Source organism: Asparagus officinalis, chromosome 7, assembly GCF_001876935.1.
Source record: "Asparagus officinalis chromosome 7, Aspof.V1, whole genome shotgun sequence".
Classification (NCBI taxonomy): Eukaryota; Viridiplantae; Streptophyta; class Magnoliopsida; order Asparagales; family Asparagaceae; genus Asparagus; species Asparagus officinalis.
In genome coordinates, this window is record NC_033800.1 from 85,008,977 (window position 1) to 85,027,098 (window position 18,122).

The 18,122-nt window shown below is 34.6% G+C and overlaps 1 protein-coding gene across 2 annotated transcripts; it reads right to left on the bottom strand.

Moving 5' to 3' along the window:
• Positions 1,602-7,606, bottom strand: LOC109849846. Of its 2 annotated transcripts, none has more exons than XM_020419731.1 (5): positions 7,405-7,606; positions 4,189-5,456; positions 2,822-3,609; positions 2,639-2,720; positions 1,602-2,014 (listed from the first exon to the last, which is right to left on the bottom strand). In XM_020419731.1, exons 3-4 carry the CDS (start codon positions 3,597-3,599, stop codon positions 2,698-2,700), a joined length of 801 nt encoding a protein of 266 aa, XP_020275320.1. In that variant the 5' UTR covers positions 3,600-3,609; positions 4,189-5,456; positions 7,405-7,606; the 3' UTR covers positions 1,602-2,014; positions 2,639-2,697. The 2 variants fall into 2 exon arrangements, with proteins under 2 accessions (XP_020275320.1, XP_020275319.1); XM_020419730.1 differs by lacking the exon at positions 7,405-7,606 and adding an exon at positions 2,167-2,344.

The following is an 18,122-nucleotide window of genomic DNA, read 5'->3' on the forward strand; positions in this document are numbered from 1 at the left end:
ATTTCTATTCTTAGAAGAAAAGTATAAAGTAATGAAGCCAAATTGGTAAAAGAAATTTCTTATATGAAAATGGAAACCGAGGAGTTTAATATTCAGTGGAGAACCCTCTAGTTGAGAGGAAAGAAAGTAAAACACACAAATGGATTGCTTCCACTGTTCCACCTATATTAAATTGAAGTTCCTCCCTAACAGAAAAATAAGACTGTTATCTGAAACTGCTACCTCTAAAAAGTCCATTTTATAAATCTCTATTTTTGTTTTATTTTGTTCTTTTTTTTAAAATCTGCTCTAAAATTTATGACCAGAGAGAATTGAACTTGGATTGCTGTAATACCATGTCAAAAGACCCCATCACTAAACTAAAACTATCTAGTGGTGATGAGGGTAGCAATTTATTCTCCATCACAGGAGCCTTTTTTGACTTTTAACACCATACCCAAACTTGAGTGAGAGGTCATATAAAAAAAAGTAAGCCTAAGAGCATCTCCAATGGTATACTCCATATTTAGAGGGTTTGAAGAGAATATTCTTCAAGATTCCTCAAATATAGAGGGTTTGTAAAAGTTGTGCTCCAATGGCGCCCTCTATATTTATATGAATTAATCTATCATTAACAAATTAATAATATAAATAAAATAATTAAAACTTATCATTTTTTGTACAAAAATTATACCTTTAGAACCGTCTCGCTGAAACATTTTAAATGAGATTAATATTGAATATTTTTAGAGTCATTTTTAAATTAGTTTATTTTAATATAATAAAATAAAAATATTCGTTAATAAAATATTTTTAAAATTAGTTTATTTTAAGACGATTCCTCGCTCGACATAGGAACATCCAAGATCGGGAGGCTCACTTTGAACTTCGGAATGCACTCATTGAATATTTATGGCAAAGACATGGTAATAGAATAATGTAATTTTTTTAAGCTTGATGTATTTTAAATTCTCTGTACTTTAATATTTCATAATGATAAATTTAAAATTAATATTAAAAGTATTAAATATTAGTCTCATTTTGAAGGTTTCGGAAAGACAATTTCAATGATATAATTTTTATTTAAAATAGACGAGTAAATTTAAAATTATATTAATCTAAATAATTAGTTTAATTATATTTAAGGATACAATTGGTATTTATGAAAAGTTATAATGAGATGGGAAGACAAAATTGGAATTAAAATATATGAATAGTATTATAGAGGGCACCCTCTATATGAGCCCAAACCCTTCAAAAATTAAAATATATGAATAGTATTATAGAGGGCACCCTCTATATGAGCCCAAACCCTTCAAATATAGAGGGTTACTGTAGCACCCTCTTAATATAGAGGGTACCCTCTATATGAGCCCAAACCCTTCAAATATAGAGGGTTACTGTAGCACCCTCTTAATATAGAGGGTGGTACAGTTGCACCATTGGAGCCAATGGTACTCCATTTATAGAGGAATGGAGTACCGTTGGAGATGCTCTAACAATTAACAAACTACTGAAAATCCTTGGAAATAAGGCCCGACGATGAGCAAGAGATATTGACTTAAAAGAGGGGACAAAGAAATCAAACTCAATGGAAGATACCTGATAAATAACAAAATTAGTATAACACAATGCTCAAAGGCTACCTATTGCATTGAAATTTTACGACATTCAGTAGCACAACAGAAGTTACAATTATTGTCTCCACCTCTCTTTAATTCAAGTGAGATATGCCCTCTTCAAGAATAACTAAATATACTACAGTAGCAATCCTTTCTACAAAGATAGCCAAGCAAAACTCTTTACATTACCATGAAAAGTTTATAATAGAATGACAAGGTAGTCATCCAAATAAGGGGCCTAAATCAAAATACATTGCTTAAAAACGGTGACTTGTGACTATGCATTGATTCCATTCTTTGGAACTGAGATTGTGCAGCAAAGATTTGAGTTGCGGGTGAAGATTCTGAAGAATGATCCTGCAACTTTGCTTTACCTACAATGTTCAGAACTTGCATTCGATGCAGCTCTTTGCCTGCAAAGGATATGGGAAAACAATCAGATATTAGCATCATTGGATAAAAGTTTATGCCTGAGTTTAAGCCTCGAGGGGCAAGGCATGAATTTAAATGGGTAAATTCAAAAAAAAAAAAAAACCCCAAGAAGTTTGGCCCATTTTGAGATAACCTGTTGGATAATCCAAATGCAGTAGGTGCCATTCTTACTGGCGCTTCTAACTCTCCTCTCCTACTTGTTTTGTTTTTCACAATAGTTGTTTCTCCAAATAACAGAGAGTGGTGAGCAAAAACTTGAGTGCCTCTAAATATAATCCATCACGCTCCCAATATATTTCTCCAACATAACCCTCAAAAAAATTGGAAAGTGCAATAAGTGAATGCTTAATAGAATTTCATGGCAGTTTCTTCAATTATACAAAATTTATAGTAGCATTCTGAAAAATCAGCGATATTTCATGATAGTTTCTTGAAGTTTACCCTTAAAATAACTTATATAAGTGCTAAAATATAAAATTGTAACCCTCAATCCTCACCACAATTTTGGAGTTTTGGTGTAGTGGTAGAGACTTTGAAAATATGCATACAACAAGTTCCTAGTTATAGGTATGGGGTGGGTGGGGGGCAGTAGAATGCTGCATTACCTTCCTCAAGTAAGAGATTTAATGCTCTTTTCTCCAGCTCAAGAGCACATCTACTATGATCAACAGCAGTTAGGCCGAAACACTGTTTACCAAAAGAAATATAAATATGTTAGAGAAGTGTAATTTTGTAAATTCGTCATTTCGCAAATTCGTTGTACCATAAGAGATGACAAACAAACTTACTCTGTTTATAATCCTCTAAACTTGACTGTTCACAGTTCTTCAAGAATGCTTGAAGCTGAATATACCTTTGTTTCCAGTCTTGAGTCCTTGATCTTTGAGGATCAACTGGAGGAGTTTTGGAGTGTTGATTGCTTGGTCCCTGAGGACAAACTCGAGCATTGCAATATTGATTGCTCACTCTCTGAGGATCAATTGTCTTTTCACTGTGTTGGTTGCTCTGAAGATCAGCTGGAGATTTGGAGTTCTGATATCTTGCTCTTTGAGGATCAATTGGAGCAATTTGGTGATTAACTGGAGCATTTGCATCATTCACGAGTTCCTGGGTATCAAGTGGAACAATCGGAGGACTTGGGTCTTGATTGCTTTGCCTCTTGGGATCATCGGGAGCTTTGCAGTCTAGATTACTTGGTCCTCTTGTATCCACTATCTCGTTATTGCACTCTTGAGCTTTGTCCTGCTGCACTTTGAGCTCATGTTTTAATTCATTGTCAAGTTTCATTGACAATAAGGAACTAGAAGAATCCACATTTTGTGACAGTTTCCTCCTTACATATACAAGATGACCATTTACTCCTCTGTTAACATGAGATTGATGGCTTGATGAGCTCAATGAGGAATCAGGATGCTGCCTCTTAGCACCAACTGATGCCATTATGGTATCATTTGTGGCTATTTTCTCTTTAGAATTTCGTGAGTTCTCTGCTGACGTTGACATTATGCTTTCAGAGGTACTTAGCTTAGTATTTTCACAGTGAAACGAGGTGTATTGATCAGTCATCTAGAACAAGCTGAAGAGAATGTCAAAAAACAACAGTAGTAATAGCAGTTAGTAAAACTCCATAACCATTTTTGTGTGAATGATAACTGAAAACGGCAGAAGTACTGGAAAGAATACATATTCATATATGATTACTGCAGGATAAGAATGCAACATTTGGGGTGTGTGTGTGTGTGTGAAAAGTAGTTTTTACATGGTATGTAAGGCTAAGGCTCTTTTCAACACCAAAAAATGGTAATCTAAACAAGGATGTAAACACGTAACTTTACCAGCAGCGGACCCTGCTATTATAAACTTAAGGTCATCTAGTCAAGGAATGAGTAAACATGACCTAAGATGAGGAAATTTCCCGATAAGTATACCAGGTTCAATCGTTGTAACATCTTAGTTTATAAGCCTATAAGCAAGCAAGGGAGGAAAAAACCGCATCTCCTGATTAATGAAGAAATAGGACTGGCTACACCAGAATGTAGGAACATCCTGCCTACAATCTCGGCAAGAGAACTTGGCTAAGGTAGAAGATATAATAATCAAAACAAGTTGGAAATATCTTCATGGTGACATATTTTACTCTAAGATCAGAATTTACCATCGAATAGTAGAAGGCAGATCCAATCAAGCTTGCATCAACACCATATTCTCCATCATTGCTGATATCCATTGGATCTCCATCTTTTGCCCCATGAGTGTCTAACTTTTAACCAAACTTTTTGGGTATAGATATATGAATCCTACTCATCCATTCTCCTCTATAATAAAATGGATTAATTTAAAAAGAAAAACAAATGACCAAAGGAAACTCTCAGCAGACACCAATACATTTAACATGGAAAACCCTTTAGCTGAAGGTAAAAACCGTTGGACCTAGCCTAGAAAAATCTCCAATATCAAAATAATAAGTATGCAAAATTTCTTCCTTAGATACTTGCATCCCTAGACACTTTAGAGGTACACTCATAACAAATAGGAAAGGAAAGAAGACTTGTTCTACACGTGAGAAGGAACACAAAAGACAGGTGAAAATACTCTCTTCTCTTTTTTTTTCTCTCTCCCTAACTCAGGTCTCTATGGCTTGGGTTGAATGTTGTTGTTCTGCCTTCAACCGGAGGAAACGAAGAACATTTATAGGCACAAAACCAAAGTGTCTCTTCGCTGGAGAAGGTAAGCAGCACTCTAGGCCGGTATTGTAGTTCCCTAAAATTGACTTTACCACCATCCCCTCCATTTCATTTTTCATGTGGGTATACCCACGTTCTCTTGTATGGTCACACCTCCATCAATAGGAGGGACCACTACAATTCTCCCCTCCCAACTATTTAGAGAGGTCCACCACTGCTAGCTTCAAGTAGAGATCAATCTTATTCTTAGAAATAACATTCATCATCATATCAGCAGGATTCTTGTGAATATGGATCTTCCACAGCAACAACTGCTTCCCTTTCATTACATCTTGTAACCAGCATTTCGTTCAAGAATGTTACGTGCTATTCTTGTTAATATTAATAACGCTTTGACTGTTCGAGCACATATATTACGTATCTATCCTTCCTTGATAAACCTTTGCATCCACAATATTTTACTTGCTTTTGTAGCTATGATATAGTCTATTTCTTTTACGGATAAAGCAATACACTTTTGCATCTTGGACTGTCAAGATACAACTCCTCGCCGCTGAGTATGGAACATCTTTGGTGTAACATGCACTTTGTCATGCACATCTCCTCATGCTGTAACATTCTCTAGTGAGGAAGGAACCGTCATGTGTTGGAATCTCCATCAACCTCGTTATTTGAAATTTCATCAATTGTTTGGCCTTCATGAATTGTTGTTGTCCCTCCTATTAATGGAGATGTATCCCTAAAAGAGAAAATAGGTGTATCCACATGAAAAATGAAATGAAGGTGATGGCAGCAAAGTGAAATTAGTGAGCTACAATACCGGCTAGTGTGTCGCTCACCTTCTTTCAACAGAGAATTTCTCTTAAACTCTTTCACACTTCAGTTTACTACCCACCCACCCACCCCAACACACATGCGGGCACGCCAGAAAGAGAAAAGAATCAAACAAAACGAAACATCAAAGTTGTTAATGGTCATCTGCGATATAACAAACTACTAACACGTCTTTCTTAGTTGCCTCCATCCCATCTTTTTCCTACTTCAGCAACTAAAAATATTTAATCCTAAAGTAGCTGAAGTGTTGCCTTCATATATTATAAAGTGGTGTATTTTACTACATTCTAAGCATAGCAAAAGCTTTTATCATCAGATTAAGTGTATTTCATGTCAAGCAAGTTGATGGCAAAGTCATATAAACTTTTGATATAAGTATGCTAACTATGATAAAGTTAAAAAAAATTATAATAAAATTGCGATAAACTAATCTTAAGAGACCCTCCAAATCCTGGCTTGCCAAAACTACATACAACATTAACATTTACTATTTATCAACAATTCAGAATTTACAAGCTCAACATCCTCCAATATCGTGAATCTCATTATATCAGGCATAATCATAACATAATCAGGGCTAATATAAGCTACTTGTGGTAAACTTCAATGTCATATGAGACCAGCGAAATTTTAACAAAGTCAACAACCTAACATTTTCTACTAAAAGCACATTGTCTTTCTAAATGATCATACAATGATGAATCTCTTGTGATCATACAAAAATAATAACAATACAACAATCTATAGACTGATCTCATGGCATTGCTTCTTTCTTTACTACTTAACTTCAAGAGAGTCACTTGAATATACCAAAATAGTTCAAGAAAATACATCAAATCAAACTACAAAACCTAGACATCCACTAAAAACACATTTAGTTTAAGAAAGTTTAGAATGTACTCTGCGTGAAGAAAGAAACTGCTGAAGACTATCATCATTCATCAGAAATAATCGACTCAGATTAAAAAGTACTCTCTTTCTATGTTATCAATAGAATAAGGAGGTTCATATACTCATGGGCTTGTAAAACACCAGACAATGTGACTTATTAGATCGAATCTACAACATATACTCTCTCTTCATTGAAGAAAACTGTGATATTTAATATAAAACTGATGATTGTGGTTTTCTTCCTCAATTACATGAATGTAATTTTGTTAACAAATGAGACAGGCATCGCACCAACTTGGCATCACACCAACTTACCTAAATTGCATGCAATCCCTCTTTAAAAAAATAAATAAATCTAACTCTAGCACTTTAATACATAATCTATCCTTGAAAATTTACTAAATACTCCATGAAAGGCTCTTTCTCACAGGAAACATAAGTCTAACTCATGTTACCTTGTACCCTTTCAAGCATAACCCTAACAACCTCGGAAAGATGTAAGATGCAGTAGACTTGGATGCATCTACAGACTGTGTCAATTATTCAATCTATCTGTCACATCCCCCTTCAAACAAACCATACAGCCAAATACCAAAAAACTATGCTCATAATTAATCAACTTTTCGCCCTCCACAATTTTTCAAGAAACCCAGGATCAAAGTTTCAAATTTTATCAAGTCAACGGAACCAATAATGCTTATTGAGATCACATCAAAATCTACAAATACCTATAAAGTATAGACAATTCTTTCGCTTGCAATTCTACCGTACCCAAAACTTGTCCCACTGATTATTTCCATCCACAACTAGAAATTCAAAATGGAAAGCGGCAAAATTAAAGAAGACCGACAAAGGGGCAACTCAAATTTTGATCAAAATTTCTCAGGAACACAAAAGATCCATCAAGAAATTTCACCAAATACAAAGATATCGTGAAGAAGAAGAAAGGGGAAAGTTTCTACCTTTGAGCATTACGGCCGATCTCAGTGGGAGAGCGAAAGGAGAGAAATTTTGGGGAATTTCAAGAAAATAAAAATAAAAGGCTAGCCAAATTGTACAGAGAGGAACTTTGGCTCTAAGGGATGAGAAATGACAAAATGAGACCTTTATTACAGTTTCAGTTCCTCTCTCTCGCTCTTAAAATATTAACGGCTCTTTTTTTTTTTCCTTTCTTTTTTTATCCTCTCTCCTTTTGGTTTTTTTAAAGTCCGGTTAAGGGTTTTAATAAAAAGCCAACCTTTGAGCATATATATATATACTAGTATTTAACCCGTGCAAAGCACGGGCTAGTATTAATCTTTTGGTTTGTTTTATGTGTACATATTTTTATGCATCACTTGCGCTACTGTGATAACACTTTTTGTTGTCTTTCTTAATTTCAGCATCGTTCTCAATTCAAAGAATTATATGTTGTTTGCAAAGTTGACATTTATGTTCAATAAGTAAGATTATTAAATTTACTAAAAAGCACTGGTACGAATATACATTACATACATGTGTAATTACAGAAATTTACTAAACAGCACTGGTTCGAAGCAAATCTCCAAACAAATCTTCAAAAATTTCAAAAACACAAATCAAAGAACAATTCACAAATTGATGGAAACAAATCAATGAAGCACAAAAATGTATATAAAACCAAACAGATTTATCTCCTTACAGCGCATGAAAGCTCTTCTCTCAACCGATCCATACATGGAAGCCCATTATTATTATTATCAGACGAACATGCATTCTCACCAAAATTCTGTTCTCCCTTCATCTTCTTCCCTTTATCACTATCATCATCAACAACATTCCCCACTCCATTTTTCTTCACAGCAACGTCTGTAGTCAAAAACCCGATACGATTAACGAAGCCCAACTAAATAGTGATCAACAAAAAGTCCCCAAATCAGATTATTAAAATAAACAAAATTAGAAAAAAAAACAACCTTTTTTGGCATCCTCTTCCCCATCATCAAGGCAAAAAGTCCCCATTTTCTACAAACAAATTTAACTCTCCATATGTATCTTGCTACTAAAATTCTCGGTAGCACACCTACAGCTACATGCAATGGTGAATCCCAACTTAAAGTTCATACAAACCATAAAAAGGCAGAGACTTTCCTCATTCGTAGTTCTTAAAAACCCCACAACTGACTATCAAAATCACAACTCCAGATCACAACAAATTTCATAGAAATATTCTAATAGCATGCTAAATTCTGCTCTGTAAAACCTTGGTGTTTGTGTTTTGTTTGGTCTTTCTCTCGGCGTTCGTTGGTTTGGTTTCTCAAAGCATCAGTCACAACATTTTGTTCTCTCTGATTTTGTTATTTATGTTTTTTCCCCTGTTTCTTGGGTGTTTTCATAGATTGTCTGAAAATCTCAAGCAAAATATTTGCATATATAGATATTCGTTTTCTACAAAACCCAGAACACCCATTTCAATAAAACCCAACAAACTTGAAAGAAAAACAGGAAGGAAAAAAAAAGATGAGTTTGTGGAAGCTGGTGACTTGAGATTGTGATGGTTTGGTCGTTTCTTGTGCCTCGAATCCCTGATCGGCGTATCCTCGACGATGAGGCTAGCGAGGAGAAGGGCCCCTTCATCCCAGCCAGCCATGGCCGCCGCTGACCTGAACCCGGGGCTGAGAATGCTATTGGTTTCTTTTGATGGGTTTTTTGGGCTCTTGGTTTCTTCAGATGCCATTGTTGTTTGTTTTTGTTCTTCAGAGGGGAGAGGGGAGTTTTCAAAAGACTTGGTGGGGTCGCCGAAGATGAGGCGGTCTTTGAAGGAGGCAGAGGGGGATTGGGCGGAGGAGGGGGAGGAGGAGATGGGGACGGAGACCTCGTTGTGTTCGGGGAGAGGGCAGAGAGGGGAGGAAGGGGAAGGAAAGGAAATCAGCAGAGAAAAGAAAGGGGGAAGTGCTTCACGCCGCTCCTCGGAAGAAAGAGAAGACAAAATGGGGAATGTGAGAGAGAGAGAGAGAGGGAGAGAGAACGTGGGTTTTCATTAACTGTTAATCAAAGCTTTGACGTGGGTTTTGGTTCTGAAAACGTGCGAATTTGGACGGTTGGGGTGAATTAATTCAATAATGGACGGTTGTGGAGAATTGAGGGGTAAATACAAAAAAATTATAAAATTTACTGTTCATTTTAGCTTTTTTATTGTTCTCCTTTAGTAATAAAGAAGTAGATTTCAACTCATGCCTGGTGAAAACAAGGTCAGCTAGAATTTTGTTTTAATAAAAAAAAACATCAGACTAGTGCTGCTCCTAGTTTTACTTGAACAGCGTCGACGTCGGGCAAAAATCCGGACCGGGTCGGGCCGAACTGGGCAAAAATCCGGACCGGGCCAGGCCGGGCCAGCCCGGCCCGGCCCGGTCACAACGGTCAAGTGACCGTTGTGACCAAAAAAGGTTAAGTGTGCGACGAATTTGCACCAAGAGCTCCTAAAAGGCCAAGATCCGATGTGTGGAATTTTTACGAGAAAATCGACGTCACCAAGGATGAACACGGTAGGATCCTCACCCAGAAGGCTAAGTGTGCGTTGTGTGGCAAGATTTTTTAAGCTCATCATAAGAGCGGTACCAACCACCTCAAACGTCATTTAGATAAACACAACAAAGACCAGACTCCTCAAGGTGATATCTGACAATCTATGATTTCTCAATCCTCCTCTTCTGGTAGTCTCGGTAGTTGGAACTATGACGCTGCCAGAGCCAAGAAATGCGTAATCAGGTTTATCATTCTTAAAAACCTTCCTTTTAAATTAGTAGAAGATGATGAATTTGAAGATATGTTTAGAGATGGTTTTTATCTTGCATTTTAAAAAAATTCTCGTCAAACCTGTCAACGTGATATTTTAAAATATTATCAGGAGGAATAAGGAAAAATAATTTCTTATTTTAAAATTTTAAACTGTAAATTTTCTTTAACTTCTGATATTTGGACATCTAGGTTGCTTATATGCATAATGCTTCTGAACAAAGACTTAAAAGATAGAAACAATTTTGTAAAAGAAAAAATATAAAGCCCAGACTAATTCCAAAAGATGTTGACCATAGGTAGAATTCCACCTATACAATGTTAAGTGTAGCAATAGAATATAAAGACATTATAACTGATTTTATAAATTATTATGCTTCTAGTTCTAGTTCTGGTAGCACTTATGGAATAACTGAAGAAAAATGGACAATTATATGTAATTTAAATGAAATGTTACAAGTTTTTTATGATGCTACAATGTTATTATCTGGCTGTTATTATCCAACCATTACTTTAGCTGCTTTACAAATTTTAAATATTCAAATTTTTTTTGGGAAATATCGTATGGATGATACTTTTGGATCTATGATTTTTTAAATGGAGAGCAAATTTAATAAGTACTTTAGGCCTATTCCTCATATTTTTGATTTGGGGGTTCTTATTGATCCATGCTTGAAGGATATTGGCCTTCGAAGTTTGTTACAATCCTTATATGGTAATCAGATTATAGACTTAGATGATGGAACCACCCTTACTGCTACTACTCATCATTTAGCTATTAGAAATTATTTTTAAACCTTATATGATGAGTATGCAGCTAGACATGATGTAGCTACACAACAGTCTACAGCTTCGGTTTCTTCGAGCTCATCTCGAGGTAAAAGTGTAAGTTTTGATAGGTATGCAATGGTAGCTGAGCTAACTGGTGGATCTGGACTTGGATCGTCATCATTGGAGGTTTTTGAAATAGATGAATATTTATCTGCTTCTTTAGTTAAATGTCAAGAAAATGCTTTAGATATTTTGCAATGGTAGAAAGTATATGGATCAGTTTCATATCATATACTTTCCACCATAATTCATGACTTACTATCAGTGTAGGTTTCGACAGTAGCTTCGAAATCCTCCTTCAGCACAGCAGGTGTGACGCCCCTGGGTTCACACAAGGCTGCAGTCCGAGGTGAAACCAGAAATATCAAACCTGCCATGTACCACACCGTGCAATAACATGTTTCACCATCACAATTTCTATCTCTCTAGCGGAGTCAACAACAGGTGTAGTACAAAGCAAGTAAAATGTTATACAAGAATCAACTGATGAAATAATAAAGATCAAATTAATATTTCAACATCTAATATGTTGGAGTACAAATAAATGTTTGAAATAAATAAACTGGAGTTCTCATCAAGTCTCAAAATACAAAATGTCTGACAAGAGAAAATAAGGCACACAGCCTTTACAACTTCTAGAATAAAACTCTCAAATGTCTAAACAGAAGTCTACAGTGGAGCTCAAAGAAAATATAACTAAAATAGATGGCTGAAGCTAAAGTGCATCGCCGTCAACCTGCGACTCTCCGGGCTCCTGGCTCGTTACCTGAAAGGGGGAGGGACAACGAGCGTCAAAGCGCTAGCGAGCAACATCACAACCAACCCCAAGGGATAGGGCTCGTTGTCTATAAAAATACAGTTAATACATAATAATATAAATCATTTACACAAACATTAATGGGTTTTAGTACTTAGGGAAATACAACACGAGCATAGGTACGTCGAGCGAAATAATCCAAATAAGGAAACCCTCATGTATATACCTTATAACTCAAATTGTAGATCCCTAAATATTAAACCCGAGGTTGGTCATAAGCAATAAATAAAGAAAAGAATACATACTCATCTCTACCAAAAAAAAATGTAAACATGTCAAAGCTACAATAGGTCTCATGCACAACCTAGGTAGCTATCATGTCCCAGCCTAATACAATATATCATGTACCCAATTTGATTACGTGACATGCTCAAGGTTTAGCAAAAATCTAAAACATGATTAAAATGAATTATAGTCCAACACGAGGACTTTAATGGATTATAGTCCAACACGAGGACTTTAATGGATTATAGTCCAACACGAGGACTTTAATGGATTATAGTCCAACAAGAGGACTTTAATGGATTATAGTCCAACACGAGGACTGCGTATAAGAAAAGTATGCATGTGTTATAATAGCAGGAAAGGACTTCATGAGTCGACTCATGACAGTCATGGGTCGACTCATGACTTATGGGTCGATTCGTATATGTTAGACCCTAGAGGAGGGTGATTAGGGTCTTATGCTAATCTAATCCGATTATATGCCAATAAAAACTAATTAACAAGTTATCATATGAGCTAGGATAAGCAATATACAATATGATATATCCTAGCAAAGAGATATATAGCAAAGTATATATGCAAGAATATATAAACAACACAAGGGGTAAACAATCTAAACAAGATAGTGGATGATATAGATAATGAGCTAATGACAATGGCGATATAAGATATGAACATAAATATAAATGAACGCCAAAGCACACTCAAACACACTATATGATCACGGAGTTCAGACCTTCCGTCCTACGTCTCCTCTCCCTACTCCCGGGGAGAAATCCACTATCATAACCCGGTTTGGAAGCCGGAACTTCTACACACTCGGTTTTCTAGCTAACCGAAAACTCTACAACTCACTCTTGCAAACCCACTCAACACCCTCACAAGTGTTGGACCTAGCCGTGTCTCCCTCAAGTGCTCGGTTACAACCTTTCCCTAGGTTCGTCAACCGACGCTACTCCTCTTGGGATGATCCCCGACTCTCATCACACACTCCTCTCGGTGTACAAGTGTATTACAAAGTGATCTATACAATTAGGCATAATAACAAGGTGTTTGTTCTCTAATACAAGGTGAGAACACAATGTAGGCTCACACTCAATGTCACACAATCCCACAACCCAATTATATAATGTATGCAAATACAATAAGCTCAATGGTTGTGTGTGTAAACAAAGAGTAAATCAAATCAAACTAAACTCAAATAAATTCTAGCTTAATAAAATGATAATCAAACAATTATATATAAATGTAAAGCTAGATTGAGTTTAGAAACACTTCTCTAAAGATGACAAGAGAGAGAGGGAGAAGAGTTGAATGCCCAAACACCAAGGAATGATCTCCTCAAGCTCTTGTGAAAGTTTCTTCATAAACAAACTCTTGAAACAAACTTAAAAACCCTTAAACAAACTTATAAAACTCTTTTTAAAACTATCTTAAACATCCATGAGAAATAATGAAAGTTGAGGGCTTTTTATAGCCTCTTAAACCAGCCACAAACTACCAAAAATCGAAACTATAAAAAACTAGCCGTTACTAGCCGTTATAGGCTGAAAAGACCAAAATACCCCTAAATTCAGCATTCTGGAAATTTACATATCTGGCTTTGTAAAATCAATTAAAAATAGTAAATCAACTCTAAAAATTATGAAATTTTGAGGAAAGGTTGTAGACATGTAGAAGAACATTTTAGAGAAAGAATTTATGAAAAATTATTTATCATTTGAGAGAAATAAATGTTTGAACACAGATATACAGTTTCTGAAAATCTGCTGACATACACGATTTTGTAAATTCAATTGGGCATAGTAAATCAACTCCAAAAATAGTAAAATTTTGAAAAACGTTTCTAAACATATAGATAAACATGTCAAAGAAAGAATTTCTTGAATATCACTTCCCATTTATGAAAACTCATCTGTTTTGTAAAATATGCACGAACATGTGCACGAACAAAAACATGATTTTGTAAATTCCATTAAACATAACAAATCAATTCCAAACTTGATGAAACTTTGCAAAATATTTATAAACATGAAAACAAACATGTTACAAAAATAAATTTTCAATTTTCATTTCTCAATTGTGAAAACTCATTATTTTGTAAAAACATGCATGAATATGAATTTGTTAAGAACATGTTTTTGACAAAAAGAGTTTAAACGCATATTGAAACTTTATGAAATGTCTTCATAAACATTATAACACATGAATATAAAGTAAACATGGTCAATAAAACAATATCACAAAGTTTTCTCAAAATAGCTCATTTTGTGAGAAAATCCAATATTGTGTGTGTATATGATATTGAGCTTAGAGTATTAAACACACATAATATAAACCTATACTAAATATACCCAAGCTTGATGAAGGTCTTCAATGAGCATGACTTGGTAAACTTTGCGGAAGAAGCTTGTAATTGGATCTTTAACTTGAATTGACGTTGCTTCACTCTACAATTCCGCCAACCTCCATTTGATATCGTCGTTGAAGCGCTATTCCATCCATCCTTCAACTACGTTGTTTGTCTATAATAAATAAGAAAACACAAATACTAGACAAACAACATTAGTGGTAAATTATTTGTTAAACATCATCAAAACAAGAAGGCCAACAGTATACTGACGAGTCGACTCAGCAGAAACAAAAAGACAACACAACTAGATTTCGTGAGTCGACTCATGACAGTCATGGGTCGACTCAACCTGTTGAGTTGACTCATGATGAGCCGTGGGTCGACTCACGAGCTGAACAAAGCATTTCTCCCAACTGTAACTTGTTCAACACGATCCACACTTCCATTTTTCTGATCTACACTTCTATAGTCATCGATTCTCGACTATAATACAGTGAGAAAAACATATTTATTATGAGAAACGATTTTCTTGTAGGTAAAATCTAACATTTAACTCCTATACATGAAAGAAAGCATTTAATCAAAATAAAACTCACATTTTTATTCTTTAAATAAAATTTCAGATCTGGGTTTTCATGAAAAAACTTGTTGGTGGGGATTTAAAATCCGAAATACATGATCTCTAGCATTAACCCTAACAAAGATGTTGATTTATACTTGAAAATAAGTCTTAGGTTCAATAAAACCTATGGAAAACAGTTGTAAACAATTAGAAACATGGGAGAAGGGTTGGGCGAGATGTTACTCGCCTCAAAAGTGATGATGAAAAACCCCCTTCGCTGCAATCCACGAAAAGCCGCTGAAAATCCCCAAAAATCGCCCAAGAAATCCCAAAAACGAGCTAGGGTTTTGAGGGGGAGAAGAGGCTAGGGTTTCTCTAGGGTTTTCTGATGAACAAGAGTGTTTTCGGGTGGGGAGAAACATATATGAGTGGATAAAACCCGACCCGAAACCCAAACAAACCCGACTCAGAAAACCAGAAAAACCCCGATGAGTCGATGGGTCGACTCATGACTCATGGGTCGACTCATGATATAATGAGTCGACTCAGCAGAGACTAAATAACAACAGGACTCGATTTAGTGAGTCGACTCATGACAGTCATGGGTCGACTCATGGACTAGAAACTGCATACTCTGACTTTGCTGCATATAATTGAAATCTAGCACACTCAACCTCATTACTGATGTGCATATACATACTCAAAAATCTACGGGGTCTTACAGCAGGATGTTTGATCGACGATCACAGGACATGCTTAGATCCGTATACTGTACAAGCGGTGATGTGCTTACAAGATTGGTGGAGGTACGAGAAGCGAACGCAAGGCATCGATCGGATGGCTAATTAAAGATAAATTTGAAGAATTGGGACTAGCAGATAGATATAAAGAATAAATAATATTCATCAAATTGTAATTTTTATATCTTAGCTTAAAATTTGTAAAGAATTATTTTGGAAATAGTTGCAAATGATAGTGATATAGGTGAGTAGGTGCCAACCTAGTTGGGATGTACTTATCTATTGTGATGCGATGAATTCTAAAATAAATTTATACTTGTAATTTATAAATAATTTATTAATTGTTAATAAAGAATTTATGTTTATAATTTTTTATTTGTAATTTATGTCATTTTAAGTGATTAATCAAATTATTGTTTTTTATTAATTTTTTGTCTTTTTTTTGTATAATTTAAATTTTAAATATAATTAAAAAAATAAACCGGGCTGGCCCGGAACCCGGCCCGATCGGGCCCGGGCCCGGACCCGGCCCGGGGTACCCGGGTCCAGGCTCCGGTTTTGCCCTACCTAGGCCCGGATTTCCGGGCCGGGCCGGGACGGATGGACACGCCTATCCATCACCCTTAAATCACACCATAAATTTAGATCACATCTCTTCTAACCCTTCTATTTAATGTTATTTTTTATTATATATTAGAATTGTATAATTAATTTAAATTTAAAAAATTAAAAAAAAATATGTTTTAATAAAAATTAACTAAAATTGAGAGATGATGGAATGATGTCTAAAATATCGGAAAAAAGGGAAAAAGAGGAAAAACTTTGTTTTTTATTTTATTTGTTTTTTGATTTTATTACAATAATAAGTCCAAAAAATTACAAATTATTATAATAATAATATCTTATGAGCAATCCAATAGTTCTTCTTGATTAATTAACACTAAAGTAAATAATTATTATTAATAATAGTAAGTTTTAAATATATTAAAAGTAGTCTTATCATCAAAATGCATGACTTATATGCTTATTAATTATTGAAAATTATCCTTGCTTATATTAACAATTGTCCCACTAAAATATCTCATTTTAGAAAATTACTTTTAATTATCCTACTAAAATATCTTACTTTAAAAAATTATCTCATACTAAAAATTGTTCCACTTCTATCAAAAATATTCTAGTTGACTAACACTTAGAGAAAACAATGTTATTTATTTAGTTTGTGGATAATCATATTATTCAAGAAATTTATTATTTCTAATTATCTTATGAGCTTAACTGTAGAAAAAGCAGGTATTTCACTGTTTAGATTATTAATTGGGTTGTCCTATAAAATACTTCTAAGGAGATTAATTTTTCCTAAGGTGGGGTGAGTCAAGTAGAACTTAAAAGTAGAATTAGGATAATTTGTAGAATAAAATTTTATAGTGTTAGAATTAGAACTAGAAAAAAAATTACAGTGTTAATCAACTAGAGCTGTAACAAGACTAGAACTGGGATAACCGTACAAAATTATCCCACTTTTTTTACTTTTCAATATAAAATTAAGAGTTCCAACCTCTCAAATTATCCCAAGTTCTAGCTTGGAACTAGGTTGGAAGAAACCAGAACTCTCCATTTTATTTTCTTTATTTTTATTTTTTCTTTACCTCTTTGCTTAGATGATCATCACCATCATTAGACCATGCTTTCAGATTGGATATCGTCTCCTCTTAGGGGCTGTTTGGTTCAATTTCTATATAAAAGAGGAAAAAAAATTACTCAAAATTTGATTTCCTTGTATTTTTATAAAATTTGTAGGAAAAATTTATAGAACTCAAAAGAGTATCATATTTCTTATTTTTTTGCTATATCTTTGTTTGGTTCAAAGTATGAAAAAGTTTCTAACTTTATAGAAAATATGTTATTTTCCTTTTCTTTTGTTTGGTTGGATGTCACTTTATAGAAAATAGCTTACTAACAATGCCCGTGGGAAATTACATGGGAAGGGTACTGATGTACTTAATTATTGTTTTAATTTATGCGTCATATTTCTGGGTGATTTTCGTCCATTTTGAGCGGAAATTAATTTATATAAAATGGGGTAATTTTCTGTACTTTATAGAAAACTTTCCTGTAAATTTTTTTTGAACCAAACACAGTTTATAAAAATCTCCAGAAAAGTTTTATTTACAAAACTGCCACTATCAACCATTTTCTATAAAGTTTTCTATAAAACCACTCAACCAAACAGCCCCTTAGTCATCTTTTATATTTTCTTTTTTATCGTATATCATAATAATATAATTAAATTAAAAGTAAAGAAAGTATAGATCCTTAATTTATTTGAAAATAAAATTGAGAGATGACTAAGGGGCTGTTTGTATAGATACTTTATAGAAAACTTTCCTGTAAATTTT

What these genes read in the sequence shown, in the direction of transcription:
- LOC109849846 (XM_020419731.1), bottom strand. Translation starts at nt 3,599, where the DNA reads ATGACTGATCAATACACCTCGTTTCACTGTGAAAATACTAAGCTAAGT. An exon ending in TTTAGAGGATTATAAACAGA is followed by an intron (nt 2,721 to 2,821) that starts GTAAGTTTGTTT and finishes TTTGGTAAACAG; the next exon opens with TGTTTCGGCCTAACTGCTGT.